Raw genomic sequence first — 18632 nt, forward strand, 5'->3', positions numbered from 1 at the left:
GTAATATTTAGGAATAAGGTCACATTTGTGTCAAGAAATTAAAACTGAAGCTTCATACATGCTGTGTGATATGTATTTAAATCAATAGCATTTTTGACAATAGCATTTTCTTGCACTTAATCCTAAAGAAGATGCAAAAAAGTGAGCTAATAAATTAACTTAACTGCTGCCATCTTTGGTCCATGAAAAGGTATGTATTCCCATCTGACTTTTATTTGCCTTGAAGGCAGGCACTTGAAAAAATCCATTAATATTTTTGCATGAAATCAATATTTACATTAGTGTGTGTTAGTTTCACAGCCATTTCCTTCAATCTTGTGTGGATACTTGGGCATTTTCAGAAACTGTGCATGCTCATAAGCATGTTTATTGCATTCTTCAATCAATAATTATTCATGTAAAATTATCCAATTAGAATGAGTAAGATGATCAATTGTAAGAGCACATCTCTCCCACAAGGGGGAAGTACGGATCTAAAGTTGTGAAAGAGCTTTAAGATAAATAAAGGTGGATTAAATAGGACTGTTTTATGATACCATCTTAAAATGTATCCAAACATTAACCATATTTCAATATATGTTATTATATCTTCTAATCCTTGGGTTAATTTGGACATGATTTCTTAAAGACTGAAATTAACATGAAAATCAGTCATTTCTTTCTTAATATAAAATATAAGAAACTTATGCATTGCTCTCTCCTAACTGCATTTCTGCTTTTATATTTTTTCTTTGCTCTGCAGATTTCTTTAAAAAGTAAAGACATCATGTTCAGTTTGATATATGTTCCATCAGCCATGAAGGCTATAATCCCAGTGCATGTTTGTGCAAGTTCAGACTGTGGCTGCCCTTATGAAAAAGAGGGATGCTGCAATGACACAATCAAGATGACCTTTTCAAAAAAGAAAATAAAGATCTTCATGGCCCTGTACAAAATAAAGGAGGCTATGAGGGATTTCAAAAGCTAAAATGCATAGCCTTTATCCAGCAAATTGTTCCACCTTGAGTGGCAACTTCGATTATCAGTTGAAGATTATTGTCCATAGCAACACAGAGGATTACGGTTATCCCCGTGTTTATGCTACAATGCCAGGATTTGTAGCCTGAATCACAGTAGAAGATGCAATTGAGCCTCTTCAGAGATAGCACTGATAACTGAGTCATAGAGATACAAAGATCATGTCTTTTAGTTTTTGGTAATAAAACCCAAAAGGAAATAAAAGTGAGGAAATAAAAGTGTGTAACCTCACATCTCATTATAACAACCCAAATGATAAAACACAGAAGAGAAGATACAGAGTACTTGTTCAAAACTTATGTTTCATTATGCTCAAGGAACAGAGAAATGCTATTCAGAAGCCACTGATCCAACTCTTCCAACAGAGACAGAGATCGTACCAGGGACTGGAGAATTGCTAATGTAATGACCATCCATAAGAAGAGTGAGAAAACTGAACCATGTAAGTCTACACTAATAAGTCTGACTTCTATTACAAGTTATGTAACAGAAATGATTATAAAACTTAAACTAGAGGATCATCAATATGTAAATAATATCCTAGGACATAGTCAGTATGGATTTACAAAAGACAGGTCTTGACTAACCAACTTGTTAGAGTTCTTTAATATATAATAAATTCTGCATGTCATGTCATTTACCAAACTGCTTTATACCATACATTGTCGCAGGAAGCCGGAGCCTACATGGTAAGCAACAAGCCCAAGGCAGTGTACATCCTGGGTGGGGCACCAGTCCATCGCAGGGCAAGTGCAAGCCAATCATACATGGGGACAATTTGGAGGCCACAGTAAAGGCCGAGGGAGGAAATTTGGCCCGGACATCGGGATAACTCCCTACTCTTATCAAGAAATGCCCGGGGATCTTTAATGACCACTGAGAGTCAGGACCTCGGTTTAACATCTCATCCGAAAGACAGCGCCCACTACAGTATAGTGTCCCCGCCACTATACTGGGGCATTAGGACCCACACAGACTGCAGTGGGGGGCGCCCCCTGCTGGTCCCACTAACACCTCTTCCAGGTGCAACCTTAGCTTCCCAGGAGGTCTCCCATCCAGGTACTGACCAGGCTCAACCCTGCTTAGCTTCAGTGGATAGCCAGTTGAGAGCTGCAGGGTGATATAGCTGCTAGCTTAAATTCTGCATTTCAGTCCAAGATATTTTTTTAATCCTTTTTTGTAGATGCAAAAATTTGTTTGGAATATGGTTACAAATTAATATTACATATAAAAAGAGTGGGAAAAGTAAATAGTGAAACAGTACTGTATTTTAAATGTGCAGCACCACCACAAATATGCAAATAATCTATTTAAACAATGAAGGAGTAGAAGTCAGGCCTCTTGTTAAAATTAAAATGCTAATAACAGGGGAAACTCAAGGAAAAAGTTTTTTTAAAGCTACTCCGTGATTTCAGTCCTCATGAATGAATAAAAAGGACACCGTCATCAATACTGCAGTATCCTCTGACACTGTAGATTAGGCTGCAGCAAACCCTGACTGACATATTGTGCCTCATTAAACCCATTTACAATTACATCTTAATTCTTAAGTAAGTTCTTAATAGGAGCTAATCCTTTAAAAAAAACTGGAAACACTGCACACACTAAGCCTTCCTGTATTATAAGCTTCTGTCACAGCTCTCGATATGAACATGAATACCTCTGTCAAAGCTCAGACATAAATCCTCACAAGCAAATGACAGTCATTGTTAATTAAAAACATCTGAACATTTCTGAGGACCAGGTATGGCATTTCCTTTCATACTGATTTCTTTTTGGAGGGTAATGTACAGCAAACATTTCTAAGCCATTTTTTACACCAATTGCAAATCAGAGGAGATTCCAGACTAAACACATGATTTAGGGTATACAAAAGTAAAATATGGATATTGGATATGGATACTGTCAATCCAATGGGCACTACACTTGGTCTGTGAATGGTAACGTCATGATGCATTATGGGTAGAAGATGATCACTCAGAACCATTAAGTAGTGATTAGCATTGTCCCTACCTTCTAATGGAATGAGTGCACCCAGACTGTGTCAGGAAAATGTGCCACACAATAGAGAGCCATGAGACCCCTTCACTGTTGAAACCAAGCACTCAGGCCTGTAGAGGTCTTGAGGGACACTTGTCATTTTGTTGAGAACATGGGACTGATATTCATCTGATCACATATCACATTTCTCCTACTTATCCACCACAGGTAGTTTATTGCCTGTGCTCTTTGTACCACTGAACTCACAAACCTTCACAGCCAGGTGTTATCTGTGTGCTCTACAACCTGACTATGGTACCTCACTCGCACGCAAAGTTGAAACTGATTGTCAATGGATCTGCAGTTGCTTGGCTCTTTTGCCTTGAACTTCAAATTAACGTATGGCTACTACCACGTTAGAATATGTAGCTTTCCCACTGTTGCCCTGTGCTGATGATGCCCCTCAGATGCTGACATTACCTCAGACATCACTGCTCGTGAAACATGAGCAAATTGAACTGTCTTGGCTACTGAAGCTCCCGCCAATGTGCCAGTACAGTCACTAGGATCTCTTGCAGCCTTGCTAGCCATACCTTAAGCAGTTTTTTATACTGCCTTTGCAGTTTTTTATACAAGACCCTATTCAGATATAATTTTCTTAATTAACACATGAGCTACCGTATGGCTTTCAATGAACTAGGTGTTCCTTATTTACCCAGGCTTTTCTATTGTTTCTCCACTGTGTAGCCAATTAGTTGTTGCTTTTGTGCAGTGTACTCCTGTTCAATATGGTGCAGCCAATCCTAGAAAACTACATAACTTCGGCCAGAAGGGAAAGAACTGCTTTCGGAGCCTGGTCCTGCCCTGACCCACTCACCTTGCTCTGCTGGTCTTTCCCACAGCCGCTGCTGCTGGTGGAGCTGAGGGACCTCATGCGCTGCTCCTTGTGCTCCTCCACCTCTGACTTGAGGTGCTCAATGTGCACCAGGTAGGCCTGCTCCTGCGCCTCTCGCGTGCTCAGCTTCAGCTCCAGGGCCTTCTTCTCCTTTTCCAGCAGGTAAAGCTGGGCCTTGAGCTCCGCCATCTCCTCCTAACCATAGGGGAACACAGAGCAGATGCATCAGACTGAGCTGTTTGAGAGCACTGGGAGAGGGGCTTTATGAAATATGCATTTCTTCACTTCCAGCACTCACAAAATCTAGGGAATATTGAAAGACGTATTGAAGAGTTTTAACGTGTGGATCTTAATCTAAAAATGTGAATGACCCTGAGGCCATCATCTGTATTAAACCACCTCCTGCAGACCCTTTCTTCTGCAGGAATGTCCAATAATACAGAATACACATTCTTTGAATTGTTAGATGCTGCAAGTAAAGCTAGGATGTCAGTCTCTTATTTGCAACACATGCTCCTTGGGTGAGTGTAAAAATATTGTTTCACAGTGTTTTTTTTAAACTACAATTCTACCAAGAATGAATTATTTAAAAAGTAAAGTTTCTTGTTGCTTATTGTGACAAGGCCACTTCTCCATCCTTTTTACTTAATGAGGATTACCCGTAAAAATACCCATACAAAAAAACATTCTCTAAAACAAATGTTGACTCTCCTTGGTAGATATTTCACATTTTCAACATTCCCAACAGCTAGACTACATCTGTGAATACTGATACAACAGCCATTTCCTCCTTAAAAGAGTAAACACTGATAGTGGTGTATATCTCTGGTTCTGATTCTACCTCTGCTCTTAATTAGCTAATTGAACTACTAATAGATCAATGGATCAATGTAACTTTCAAAACAGATTTACAGAGACCTAGAAAAACTGCAGGATTCTTGTCCTACAAGGCTGAAATTGTGCATCTACGAGCTATATCAACTGAGAGAACACCATCAAGAGAGCACTATAGGAACTAGCAAATCCTCCATGCAATTGAAGTATCCACCTGAAGTCATGAGAGCAACTAAACAGACGTGCTGACAGAGTGGGGTTGGTTTTCAGCTGTCAAAGGAAACCATGTCTATAATGACAACCCTACCTAACATCATACCAACATACATGTTTGCTCCACTCCAGGACCTGGGAACAGACAACCAGGAAGCCTAAGGCAACATCTGCCAAGACACCATCAGCATGTATACTGACATTCAGACACCAGTCACAACTACAATCAGAGCCACAACTACAATCATTCAGACATCAGTCACAACTACAATCAGAGCCACCTAATACACAAGTCACAGAGAAGTTGGGGTCGCCGAAGACTCTATTCAAAGGAACACGGCAAGTGAGATATCCAGTAAGGACATTTTGCCAACACAATATGCTGTTTCCCCCCAGGCAAAGTTGGCTAACATCACCTAAAGAATAGACAGGCTCTTAGCTAAGGCAGGTGAAGACTCAGCCGTCGTTCATGCTGAAACAGAAGACAATGGGATGAACATTCTTTTCTTAAACAAACAGGATTTGAAGTCTTTGGAAACAAAATGAAGAGCAGCACTAAATCAATCGCTATGCCAGGAAACCTGCCTGCACTGTGCAAGAGTGAACAACAGGAAAGTCTGTAAGGCTGTAAACATGAGACTGAGGACACTATGTGCTGAAGGCAGCATTAACCTTCTATTTAACTGGAAAACTTTCTATGGCAAAGGCTATCTGTACTGACATGATAGATTACATTGAAATGAGATGAGCACCTGCTGGCTTGGTGAATGTATGTACCGAGAAATTTAAAAAAACTAGTATGGGAGGGAGGAGAATCCAAAGAAAATCTACAAGGGAGAAAATACAGGGAGTAGAGTCAAAGTTTCCGAAGGGAAAAACCAAAAATCTTAGAAACAATTTAAATGTTCAGATAGGCTGTTTGAAGTGCAGAACAGATTCATGCCAAAAGTCAGCAAATCAAAAGCTATGAAGCACTGGGCCAAATGCTTTAATAAACCAAGAAAAACATGTGGAGAATAAAAACACAATAAAATGGCTAAAACTGAACAGGATCCAGTTAAAGAAAAAGCAGACTGAATTTTAAGCACTGATAAAAACGGATATTACTGAGACCGAGAGAGACCGTTAATGAGATGAAAGGACAATGGCTGATGTATTCAATTTTTCAGGTTTTACTAAGGAAGAAATCAACAACGGTGTCTTAGCCTGAGGAAAGACGAAATTATTTATTTTTAAAAACATAAAAAGGCAGAAGTGTTACAGGAGTAGGAAACCACATGGAAGCGTATTTACTGTAAAACCAAAGAATAAGAGGACTTCTTTACCTTAAAGGTTATGAGGCTATCCTAACCAGCCTTTCTTATCTTTCAAAGAAAAGCTGAATGATATACCAAGATCAAACAACTACTAGCAATTAAAAAAGCAAAATGCGCTGAATAGTTTCCTCTCATTTGCAACCTTTCTTATGTTAATAATTCACTCAATGCAACATTTGTTATTGTTATATTTCATACTAATATAAATATTGCAAAGAAAAAAGTTATTTCTGTGTACCAAATTAAAAAAAATGCCTAACAGGGTTGTAGAAATAGTCACCATCTTGTCTTAAGTGAGTAAATTCACTAGAAATCTTCACTGCCACACATTTGCCGTTAGGCCTGATAAATATTCAAATAATTAAAATATCAGTCATCAAATTTTATCAGATCAATATAGTTTAAAAAAACAGTTGATCAATTTATACATTTCATCAACGAATGAATAACCTTGTCGTTGATGGTGGGTACCAATACGTCTGTCCTTGACTATAAGGCTGGCTAGTGGCTCACTGACCAACCAACCACAGAAACCAACAATGTCAAAACAAAAGTCTAGGGGGCATGGCTACTTTAGAACCTCAATTGATCTATTTAACAGTATATAGAGTAATTTTAATGTGGGGAACTTTCCGCTTAAGTAAGAGTATTCAAGGTTTTTATCCTACTTTGAGCAAGTCTGGTATGTAATCTTTGTAATACACCAGGGGAGAAAAAACTATTATCAGTTGCCAGGATATATATTTATACCTGAACTGTCACTGTTATATTAACAACTAATTATATTGCTGCAAGGACAAAATAAATGATGCATTACCTGAATAATGTTTGAGGGGACTGGATAAATCCATTACTGTTACACAGCACTGTAGATTTTTATAGACCTGAGTCACAGTGTTTTGGGAAGAGAACAGCTTTTCCCACAGAAGTGAGTCATCAAGGATTTCAGTAATACATCCCAAAAGATTTACATGCATAGAACCTCACATTCAATAGACTAGGAGTGTGAAATTAGGCCATATCAACACTGTTTCCAGTATGGGGACTAGAACTGCTGTCTATTTTCATCTTTAACCTTTAAATGGGTGTTTCAAAGCTACACAGCAGTGTCGCTTTCTTGTCAGTGTTGTCCTCCAAGTCTTAAAAAATACAAGATAAAATAAAGAATAGTAATAATAAGGTATTCTATGAGGTGCCAAGCTTAACTCCTGAATTAAAGCTATAGGTGGAAATGAGACAACAGAACACAAACTGTTGAGCAACACAAACACCATGCAGAAGCAGCTGTGGACCACAACCTTCATGGCCATGAGCTCCTGCATGAGCACCGCATTCTCCAGGTCGAGCCGCTGGCTGTCTCCCCGCGGTTTGACGTCGTAGCTAAGCGGGTCGATGTGGATGCTCTCCAGCTCCAGCATTGTCAGCTTCACGGCTGCCCGGTCGTTCTTCAGCTGCTGGATGTAATCCTTCAGTCGCTGCTCATCCTCCTTTGTGAAGTCTGTGTCACAGCTGCTTGCTGTGGAGCTCGTCGTGCTGTGGGGAGAACGGCAGACGTGAAGGACTGGTCAGCGGTCTTTGCCGGAAATAGTAATACCACAAACAACATCAGTTTAGAGAAAGGGCTCCTTTTCCCCCGATTCTGTGTTAGAAAAAGAATGTAAGGGCAAACCTAAGTTGAGGGGCCTATAAACATTGTCTTTTGGTTCAACTAAGCATAAAAAATGTGAAAGCAAGTTGGCTCTTTTCTAGCCTAAACTTTGATAACATGACAGGCACATGATTTTTGGGTTTCGTTTACAGTAATAACAATGTTAAAAGAAAAACAAACTGATCATTATAATATACACACATAGATGGTAACTGTACACCATTACAGAGAAGTAGATAAGGAAAAATGTATGATCTCAGGGAATGCAGGCAGGGAGTATCAACAGTTTCTGCGGGGTTAAGTAGTTATTCGCTATGAGGCTTCTAAGAATTCCACATGATCTCACTTTGTCACCAGGGGAAGGAGAAGATTTAAGTGTGCCCTATCAAATCACTAAAGCAATCCTCTCTCTTCCAGCTGATAAAAAACTGACCACAACAAAAAGAGAACAATCTTAGGTTTAAAAGTGAATTATATCAATATCAACTGCATTTCTGATCTAAATGTACTCCTAGCTAATACTTATTCTTGCTGTCTGTTAGTATGAACAAAGGAGTTCCTACTTATTGTTTGGAGTGCATAATACAAATATACTACATACATTAAATGCAATAATTAAATTTCACACAACATCATAACTTTGCATATACTCAACTGCATCAGTACACACACAGGCTGCCCATACAGTAACAGTACAGCAACTGTACAGGCAAACTTCGTCTGCTAACAGACTTCTTTATGCCTATATTGTTTAATTTTGTTTGTCATCTCTTACACACGTACATACAAATCCTGTACGGCCATCGAGTCAAAACTTTCACTGACCTTCTATATTTGTTTAAGTAGAGAGCTGCGTCGGCTAGCTGACAGTTTCTAAGGACACTCATGGTTGTATTATGCCAAGGGCTGTGGAAAGTTTTTAGAGTGGGCTTGCCAGTGAAAAAAGATTTCAATGTTCACTGCAGTCTGAGAAAATCGTTTTCTGTTGTGAGGTTTCCAGGCTCGTGGAAGCTACAGTGATGGCCCTGGGTGAAGGCCATGCAGCTGAACAACTTCCAATGTGGCAGGTGTAGATAAACCTTTTAATTTGTGACACAATTTGGACTTGGCAGGTTTATTTGCATCTTTGAAAACACTTTTAAAGTCTTTTTCTTGGGAACCACCACAGCGATTGAATTGAACAGCAGGCAGATTTCTTTAACAACCAAGGTTGCTGCTGAACTGCACTTTGCAGAGCGCTGCAAGAGCTTTTCCGATTACACCAGGCCATCAGTTGTGAAATGCGGTTGTAAGAGAGCGGTAGGATGAAACAAGAGCTGTTACCTTGTCTGAACTTACTGTCAACTGCTCTTGCTTAAAAACCATTAGGCCAACTGACTCCAGTCGTGGAAACTACAATCCTAGAGCCAACATGATGACAATGTGAAGAAAAATGTGTTGCACACACCAAGGCACACATCATTTAATTTTGTGTGTTATTGATAAGCAGCTCACATTGCTAACTCTTTTTGTTAGAAAAAACTGGCCAATATACTCCTAACTTTGAGGTATCATTAGAATGGCAATGCAGTTACAGTAGTGGTGAAATGAGGTTTCTCCACAAACCAAGATGGCCAGCTGACTTCTCCTGCTCTTCTTCATAGCCTGTAGCACACACAACTCCTGTCCAAAAACTGTTTGGCCATAGTCCAAATGTCATAGACTTCTTCCGGGGTAAAATGCAATTACTGTATTATCCAGTATTGCTCAAATGTAAGCCAATACACATTCAACTTCATAACATCGGATAAATGCGGTGCTATATTCTGGACAATGTAACTGCTTCAAGTCAAGCTCTGTATAAGATCAACTTTAAAAACTGGCAGGTATATTTTCAGGCTCTTACTAATTAACACGACAATAACAGAAAAAAATACATTTAGTAGATACATTGCATTTCAGTAGATACATTGTAATTTTTATATAATTCTTACTTATTCTTTGCAACTAATATATTGTTACAGCTTTGGGTGACTGAGAAGTGTCTCTGTGACACTGGGAATAGTAAACACTTCTAACTTCAAAGCAGAGAGAATGTTTGCTCAGGTCTGGGGGGTCAGATGAGCAGAAACAATAGTAAACTTTATCTTGGTATGCCTAGGCAGGTTTTGGATTAATGATTGCAAAGGAGCAGGGCAGAAAGACACAGTATAAATTCACCTTAAGAGCACAGGGGAGAGAGGAGAAGCAGGAGGAGAAGGAAGAAACAAGGAGAGCAGGGAGAAGAGAGGAGTCCAGAGGAGTTGGGACTTGAAGCTTGAGCCAGGCGAGAGCCCCTACTTCATGGCCATCCGAAACAAAACCTGACTGGAGCCAAGTATTTGAATCTTGTTAGAGAGAGCATTCTATTCTGAGTTTTTAGGGAACTTGGGTTTCCTGGTACCTCAGTTAGAAACGTTTTTCCTGATTAGGGTGCATTTTATGGATAGGGATACAGGTTCCCATTTATTTTGTGGCATCCAGGGTGCAGAGAGAAATTTAACTGCAGGTTACTTTGTATTTAGTTAGAAGGCAGCTCATCTCTTGTGTGGCCTCAGTAGGCATATTAAGAGTTTAATGCTTGGTAGCCATCTGGGGTTTTCTGGGTGACCAGAATGTTAGGCCTCTGAAATGCCTTGTTTGTAAATACTGTCTATAAAGCAACATGTTTTGTTGTGTGTTCTGTCAATGTTTAAAATATCCGTCCAGCCCCATTTGTAACAATATTATGTAACTTGGTGTGTTGTATGTTTTGTGTCTTGTGTAGTTTATTGTAATACATATTTGTTTTAGCCAAGTGTGTCTGGATTATTACTCCTCTCAACAAAGCTGTGGCAGAGAATAAAGAATTCACGTGCCTCCAATTATAACAGCCACTCGGGTATAGAAATCACTTACAAGTCGGGGGTAATGAATAATTATTTCACTGATTGACTAAACCACTCAGGCAATTCCTGATGGTTTCGTAACCCCCCATATGTAACAATATGCTAAAATCTTATTCAACACTGCTTTACTACAGTGTTCCACGAAGAAGACAATTACCTGTTAGCTTTGGGCACTTGCTTTCTAGGTCTATACTTCTTATTTTCTGACCAGCAATACATCATGGAAAAAAAAATAGTTTGCTTCCAGGGTTCACAGCAACAAATAACTTTTTAGGCAAACAAGATCATTATATAGCTATACAACTGCAACAGGAATTCAAAGGATTTAAGTAGGACTAACCCGAGGATCTGAATGTAATTTGTAAAATTAATATGTTACTATTAATGCTAATGACATACTAGAAGCTACAATTTGTTTAAATTTGCAACAGTGATCATGTTTATTGTTTCTGTGTTTTAAGGCACCAAAACAATAGAAATATCTTCAAGGGAAAAAAAAGTTTGCTGAATATTTTGCTGTAATTTGTATTTATTGTATCATCTAATTAAAACAATATAGCTGTAAAAAATGATCCCCTTTAGCCTCAAAGACAGAAAAAGAATCTACCAATTTGACAGCAGTTTTGAAAACCTTCATCCTTATTAGCATATCAAGTAACAGGACATAGCTTGAGGATTGTTTGGGGACTGCTGTTTCAAGCCCAAAGCCCAGGAATAATTAGGTATTTCAAGCTTAAATATTTTCTCTCCTTCTAACTAAGCACAGTTCCATTTTGATGAGTAGAACATACTGATTACTATTCATATTTTGTATGTTGATCTTATTAAGCACATTTCTGCTCTGTTCTACTGGAAAATACTTTGAACTCAGAGAATGTATAATTATTGTATGAGATAAGGCAAAGGTACGGTAGCAAATAAATTATTACCAATTTCCAAGGCAAGGGGATTGGAAAAGCTGTTGTAAATATATTTCTCACATTTAGAAAAATACATCTTATAAATGAGTTTAAACATTTCAAGGTGAGTATACAGTACATACATGCCTCAGAAACTACACTGCAATAATTTACAATGGGGAAAAAAGCATTTGTTTTTATCATCATATTTATTCCAAGCTTAAGTAGTCTAAACCTAAATATTGTACAGGATTCGTATTGTATACTAATTACCTAAAAGATCTGATCCGGATATACTATATGAAACATCAGCTGTATAAATGGAATTTTGCTACTATATAATGAGAGAATTAAGCTAAATTTATTCTACTTCCTCTTATTTCACCTACTTAACATGTTAAGGCATAAAATGTAATTGCCTACTGCATTTTTAATCGTTGCAAAACTATAACTGACATCGATATCTTGCATATCTTAGACTTTTAGGGTAAATTTCCAATTTTAACAACCACGCATTTTCTACTCCGCAGACTTAATCGCAACATTTTACTACATCTACAGTGGGTTGGCAGGTGTCAACATCGGCTCACATCTCAGGTGAACCAAGCTTGGCAGATTCAGTTTAGCTCATAGAATGTGGAATAAAAGAGAGTAAAAACTCCAGACTGTTAAGACTTCTTACATGACATCAGACCTGACTTAATGCTAGTAGCCTGCAAGTGAGGAACACGGCGCAGGAGACGGCCTGCCTGACCGAAGGCCTCTGCCTCCCCTAGATGAACACAAGAATGTTAGCACCCAAGAGAAAACGAGGGAGTCGGTCTGCTTGGCTCACCTGGTGTGGCTATTCGAGGACAGGCTTTCCCAGGGCTGAACACTGCAGCCTGTCACGGCAAATGCCCCCCCACAGCTCCCATCCAGCTTCATGAGGAGAGCTTTGGCGGCGTTCTCTGCTGTTTTCCTGCAGTCGTGCGCCCTCTTTAGCATTTGGGTAATGTTTTCATCTCCCGTCTGGTCTCCTAGTTTACCCAAACGAGGCTGAGAGTTATGCTTCTATCACAGTTAAGCAGACAATGAGGCGTGCAGAGTTAATCAGCATTTATAAAGATGATGGAGTGCTTCTCGTTCATGAGCACAGGGGTCATTATCTTACTGAGATATCTTAATGCTATCTCAAGATGAACTAGCTGTGGAATCTGGATCTTCTCAATATAAGGCGTAAGTATACTCAACATAACGGCTATAAAGTATACGTTTAGAGCCTCCTCTGAACAGGTGTTGAGTGTTTCATTTGCCCTGTAACTCTAATATATACACTCTATATATATCACTTTTTTGAATCTCTGTTGTCTGAAACTTTTTTTCCCCTAACACAAACATGTCCTGTGACTCTGACAAGACTATTAAAACACAAATTATAATAATCATAACATTAAGGTCACACATCAGGGACAATGAACTGTATATTTGTTGGTATTGTTTGCTCATCTAACAATGTAGGACATGCAGAAGGACACCAGCCCTCAAACAGGTCCAAATTTTGTTTTCACCCACAGACATACTTGCAACAAAATGTAATATCTGTCAATAAAACCTAAGAGACTCCTGTTGTTTGCTTAATTCTGTTTGTTTCTTAGTTCTAAGTTTGCTTACAAATGGCCAGTAGTGTATAAAATCCAACAGACCATGAATCAAAAGATTAATCAAAGGTGTTGGAACTTTTATTTTTATTGATAATTTGTACTTTTAATGCATTTGTGGACAATTTATGTGTTTGGATTGAGAATGCGTTCATGATCAGAAATCAAAATATAGATAAGGGCTGAGTGCTCAATGTGTAATTAGTGGAGTACAACAAGGATCTGTACTAGATGTTCTGGAATAGTCCATAGACTAGTCAACCTTGCAGACAATACCAAAAATTGAGGATCAACAAAAGCTGCAGAGGCAGCAGATAAAATTGAAAAGAATATAGAAAGGTCTGGACAAACAGCAGCCAGATAATGTTTAACAGACAAGTGCTGAATGTTACATGAGGGTAGCAAAAGACACATAAAAAAATCAAGAACTCTGAGCTCGAAGAGGCCACTTATTAAAAAGATGGTGGTGTTTATTTGATGATGTTTGACTTCTTTTACATTTTCTAGACAATGAAATGTGAAGTGAAATAATATGAGGCAAACAAAATGCTAGGATATATAATCACTTGAACCACTCCAGAGGAAAAGAAACAGAAATATTCCTTGGCCTAGAAAAATGCACATATAAATCAACAAAATGGAGTTATTCAGAATGAACAGAACACAAAGAGTAACTACATGCAACTGTTCGTAACGTACACAGGAGGAACCTCTTCACACAGATTGCTGTGGGAGTGGAGCCAGCTATTGGCCCAGCTCTGCTGCTGAGAGTTTTCTTTAAATAAAATGACATCCTCAGCCGACAGCCTCAGATCAATTGCCTACTAATAAACATGACAGATGTCACGAATAGCCTTTCTCACGTTCTTATGTTCTTTGTTTACATTTTTGAAATGAGATTTTTAGAATACTTATGGCATGGAAAATACATTTTAATTAAAAGGACAGGCATTCCTTGACAAACTCTTTTTGAAAATAATAAGAGCCCAACTAAACCTATTAAATGAATGAACTGTTAGATTTTCAAGTTATCAAAATATTTTATTTCTAAACATCAAACTTCTAACAGAACAACATGATAATAACACAGTGACTTAACAGAACCCATGGTTCAGCACTCGCATGGGAATAATTACTCTTCAAAGTCACTCCCAGTTTTTATATTTCTTCTTTGATCCATCTGTCCTGAACAGGTTCAATGTGAGGTCATAGGATTATAAGGAAATAACAGTCATGGTTAAAAACCAGCGCAACCAAATTATGTTCTTTCGATTAGAGCACACAAGGAGAGACTCTGAATCATTCATTACTTACCTACAGACCCAACGCCTGCAGCTCTGAACTGGCCTAGAATGAGAGACTGTTCGCTTTCCGCCAGGGCAAGAAGTAACTCGTAGGCTTCAATGCACTGCTCACTGCAAACAAATGGCAAACTTCACTGCAGAAGCACATGCTGATGACAGCTCACTGCAGAGGAATGCACGACCCTTCTGCACCCACTTAGCAAAACCAAATACTGCCATTTCATCAAACTTTCACAAGGAACATAATTAAAAGGCATTTGAATCAAGGTTGAAAAAGGGATTTCCGAACTGTGATAAGACTAGTTCTCTGAACATTATGAATAAATATGAAAACACCACACACGTTTGTGACCATTATTGCGAAAAGTATATACAAAAAGGTAATAACAGAATCATAAGTCTACACAGCACATTAATTTTTTAACATGGCAGAACTAGGCTGCTACCTAAGTCAACACTTCTCTGCCATGTTGGAAGAAAATGTGTTTTCTTTGTTTTCAAAGGAAATGTTTCATCTTTTTCCAATGCCCCACAGAATGATTAACTGCTGGAACTTTGCAAGGTTCTGTTACAGGCAAGTGCGCTGCCTTTTTCCCCTTCCCCACAGGCTAAGAGGAAACGTGCTGGCAGAGCAGGAACCACAAAGCCCAACAAATAATGCACCCTCATGTTTCTGAAGTTACCTTGATCTTCTTATACAAGACAACGTCTCATTAGCAAGGAAAGACATTCTGTAGCTGGACAGTTATCTTAAGGCAATACGTAAAAACAATATGCATATTTTTTAGCACACGAGGCAAAGCACACGCTTTGCTAAAAACTAGTACTAATCCCTGACCTTTTCCATATTCAGGAAATCCACAGCAACCTCACTATAAAATAACGTAAAATAGTTCTCAGATGTCTTATGTTCACCTTAAACAGTGAAAAAGTAACAAGAATCTTAAGAATAAACATATTATTAAACACTAAATACATATTAGTTATTCAATAACAGAAAATGAGTCACCAGGAAACATAAGGTCCCTGTGGGTAAATGCCATTTTGGTTCTATATTATTGTGCTCAAGTCCTTGGCGAGGAAGATGCTCTGTTCATTTACATGCAAGAACTCACTTCACCTCTATTTGGTATGAAGCAATAACCTGTTTGACAAACATGCATTTCCAAAGCAAGACTTTGTAGAGTGCCTTTAAATAAATCCATCAATAAAACAAGCTGGATCACAATCTGTCCATTACCATGTCCTAATTGAAGATAAAAGCTACCCTATTCATCACCTTCTTATCTTCTGAAGACTATGCAGGGGTGGCATTCAGACAGTGATTTGCAATGCCCATTACCTCGGTTACAGTAAATAATTGCTATATAAAGCCTGCCATATCAAAGTAACCTTTATTTAAAACAGGACTTCCTGGATAACAAATTTAAAGAGGTTCCTATCTTCAGTCCTTCACTAATTTTACGCTCAACATATGCTTTTGCACTTACTGTACACTGACACTCAATGACAATGCTACAGAATAAAATGTTTCAAGCTGTTTGCTTCAAAGGAGCAAGAGAGAAGTGCTGGATACTGACCTGTACTGCAGGGCAAGCCTGAGAGCTGTGGCATTAGACTCGTATTTCCCCACAAGCATGCTCATTCTCTCTGCATTGCTCTTGCATTCTTCTAGTGTGATTGTTAGCAAGTCATTCTGTGACTTTAAGTGTTCAATTCGGCTGAAAAGCAAAACATTTATGAGTACAAACTCGTAGCGCAGAGATACCCATAGATACAGTACAGTACAAAAAAGAATGTGATTTCTTACGATGTTATTCACAGGGTTTACAGTTACAGACTAATTAATACCTTTAAAATATGCTGAAATAGTACATCTGGCCAGATGTTTTAAAGTAGTCTAGAATATCTGCCCTGGTAAAAAACCTGATTACATCCTTATTGCCTGTTATAATACACTGTGCATATAACAGTGAGCCACATAATGGCTTGACAGTTTCCTCACTGATGAGCCCACCTGTTCAGCCTTTCAGTTTCCACTTCGAACTCGCGGATCTTGCTCTCTGAGATCGCAGAACCGTGTGAGTAGAGCGTCTGGAAGATTTCCTGGATGTTAGAACAGTCTTGTAAGGAATGAGCCAAGTGCTCTGCTACGCTACTGGACACCTGCACAAATAAACACAACAGTTAATCTGGCCAGTAAACCGTGCTGCAGCACAGAACCAACTGGTATTTTGCAATATAAAAGCAGAATTCATTGTAACCATTACCCAAATGAAACCTGTTCAAATTGTCCTGATCATGCACAGAAATGGTATATTTCAGGAAAATATAAAAACATTTCTTAATATTCTCAACTCTGAAGGGGCTGTTATTAACAGCGGTGAAGCAATCATTGCATTTTATGCAAGTCATTTTATGGAGACTCCCTTACTTCCTGGAGTCCTTACAAATAATTTTTCAGATACATTAAGCAGACATTGTGTTTTGTGTTTTGATTACTTAGTACAGTATGTAGTCATGCCCGCAGAGGGAAGATTAACGATTAGTTCAATCTTTCTGCATATTCACAGTGAGGTTCCGACCCAAACTGTGATCAGAAGGCCAAAAACAACATTCTGCCAGTGACTATGAGGGTTCTGTGTTTTTTTGACACTCTAAATTAAACAGTGAATCCCACTCCCCGTCAATAATGATTATGTAGTTGTGGATGCAAACCTTTATCTACATTCATTTGGTACTTCTCACTAGTAGAAGAAGGTGTTTTTTATGCAAGCTGTTGCCATTGGAATAATAATTACAGTATAACAAGAACATACACTTGTTGTATATTATTATTATTAATAATACATCTAAATTTACATGATTATAGGAGGTGACCCACTTTATCCACCACCAAAGGGCTACACCTGCCTGAATGCTGCATGGCAGATATATGTACTACACAGCAAATAAGTGAATGACTGCTTCATCAATTCGATTAAGGGGGCACATTAGGAAAACCATTGGGCAAACCAACAGTGGAACTTAGCCAGGGCTTAAAACCAGTCATGGGATTGGTGCTGACCAAATACTCAGAAATCGGTTTAAGATTTCATCCACAGAAAGGTACCTCCTGCAGTGCAGTTTGCCATACAGTAGCATTGGTTTTGGAAGTTCTGCTTTTTCCTGCTGGTCCTCCATCACCACTGCAGCATCATGATTTTCCTTTGTCTGCCAGTCTGCTAGTACTGAGCGGTTCCAGACTAGCTTAGTTTCTTTAGCCTGATGCAATATGGCTAAAGAGCGGTAAATACTTGTTTTATTGTATTTGTAGTTTCACACAAAAGGTCGCTGCAGGTCCGCAGTTTAAAAGTGGCGTTTGTTACACATTCAAGGGTTTCTAGAAAACAACCTCTTCAGCATCTTCAGCTATGCGTCAGATTTGTGGGGGAATTTTAAGGAAAAATTAAAATAATTACAATTATTTCTTGCATTTATATAGCTTCTTTCATCCCAAAGGATCCCAGAGTTCATCTCAATGTGTCCATGCTCAAATGAGTAGCGCAATGTGCAAAATCCCAGAGTCCATTTTCCACAATCACATGGTTTCCATCACCACATTCAAAATCCCATTTGCCATTGAAGAGCCCTGTTCTCAACCTGGCTTCAATAGGTGGGTTTCATGCCTGTTTGTATTACTTACACTTTACGTTCAGTAAGAATAAAAGAATGAATCTAAATAAAATAAATAAAAAATAACTTTTTAAAGTGTATATTCTTAAATGTTTACATTTCACACAATATAAAATGTTTTAGTACATCTACAAACAAAAGCTGCCAACCAAGAAGTGGGAGTTTAAATGCAGAAAAACATGGAATTAACAACCTGCATAGTAAAGATCTGACAAATGTATATAAATTAAACTTGTTTAATAGAGAAAACACTGTCACAGATTTAACTTTTATTTCTAGATGCCTCTATGTTTCACATATAAGTT

At 38.4% G+C, this 18632-nt stretch overlaps 1 protein-coding gene across 6 annotated transcripts in view; it reads right to left on the reverse strand.

Annotated features, from left to right (window-relative positions):
* mcc (MCC regulator of WNT signaling pathway) overlaps positions 1 to 18632 on the reverse strand; it is a 210921-nt gene that overhangs the window by 7358 nt on the left and 184931 nt on the right. For all 6 annotated transcript variants that reach the window (XM_088912106.1, XM_088912107.1, XM_088912109.1 and 3 more), the window contains 6 exons: positions 16670 to 16818; positions 16233 to 16373; positions 14663 to 14763; positions 12544 to 12727; positions 7554 to 7788; positions 3875 to 4087 (listed from right to left, as the gene is read on the reverse strand). In XM_088912106.1, coding sequence (XP_088768232.1) covers positions 3875 to 4087; positions 7554 to 7788; positions 12544 to 12727; positions 14663 to 14763; positions 16233 to 16373; positions 16670 to 16818 — 1023 coding nt within the window. The remainder of the gene's footprint in view (positions 1 to 3874; positions 4088 to 7553; positions 7789 to 12543; positions 12728 to 14662; positions 14764 to 16232; positions 16374 to 16669; positions 16819 to 18632) is intronic.

This window comes from Atractosteus spatula, chromosome 3, assembly GCF_055471065.1.
Source record: "Atractosteus spatula isolate fAtrSpa1 chromosome 3, fAtrSpa1.hap1, whole genome shotgun sequence".
Lineage (NCBI taxonomy): Eukaryota > Metazoa > Chordata > Actinopteri > Semionotiformes > Lepisosteidae > Atractosteus > Atractosteus spatula.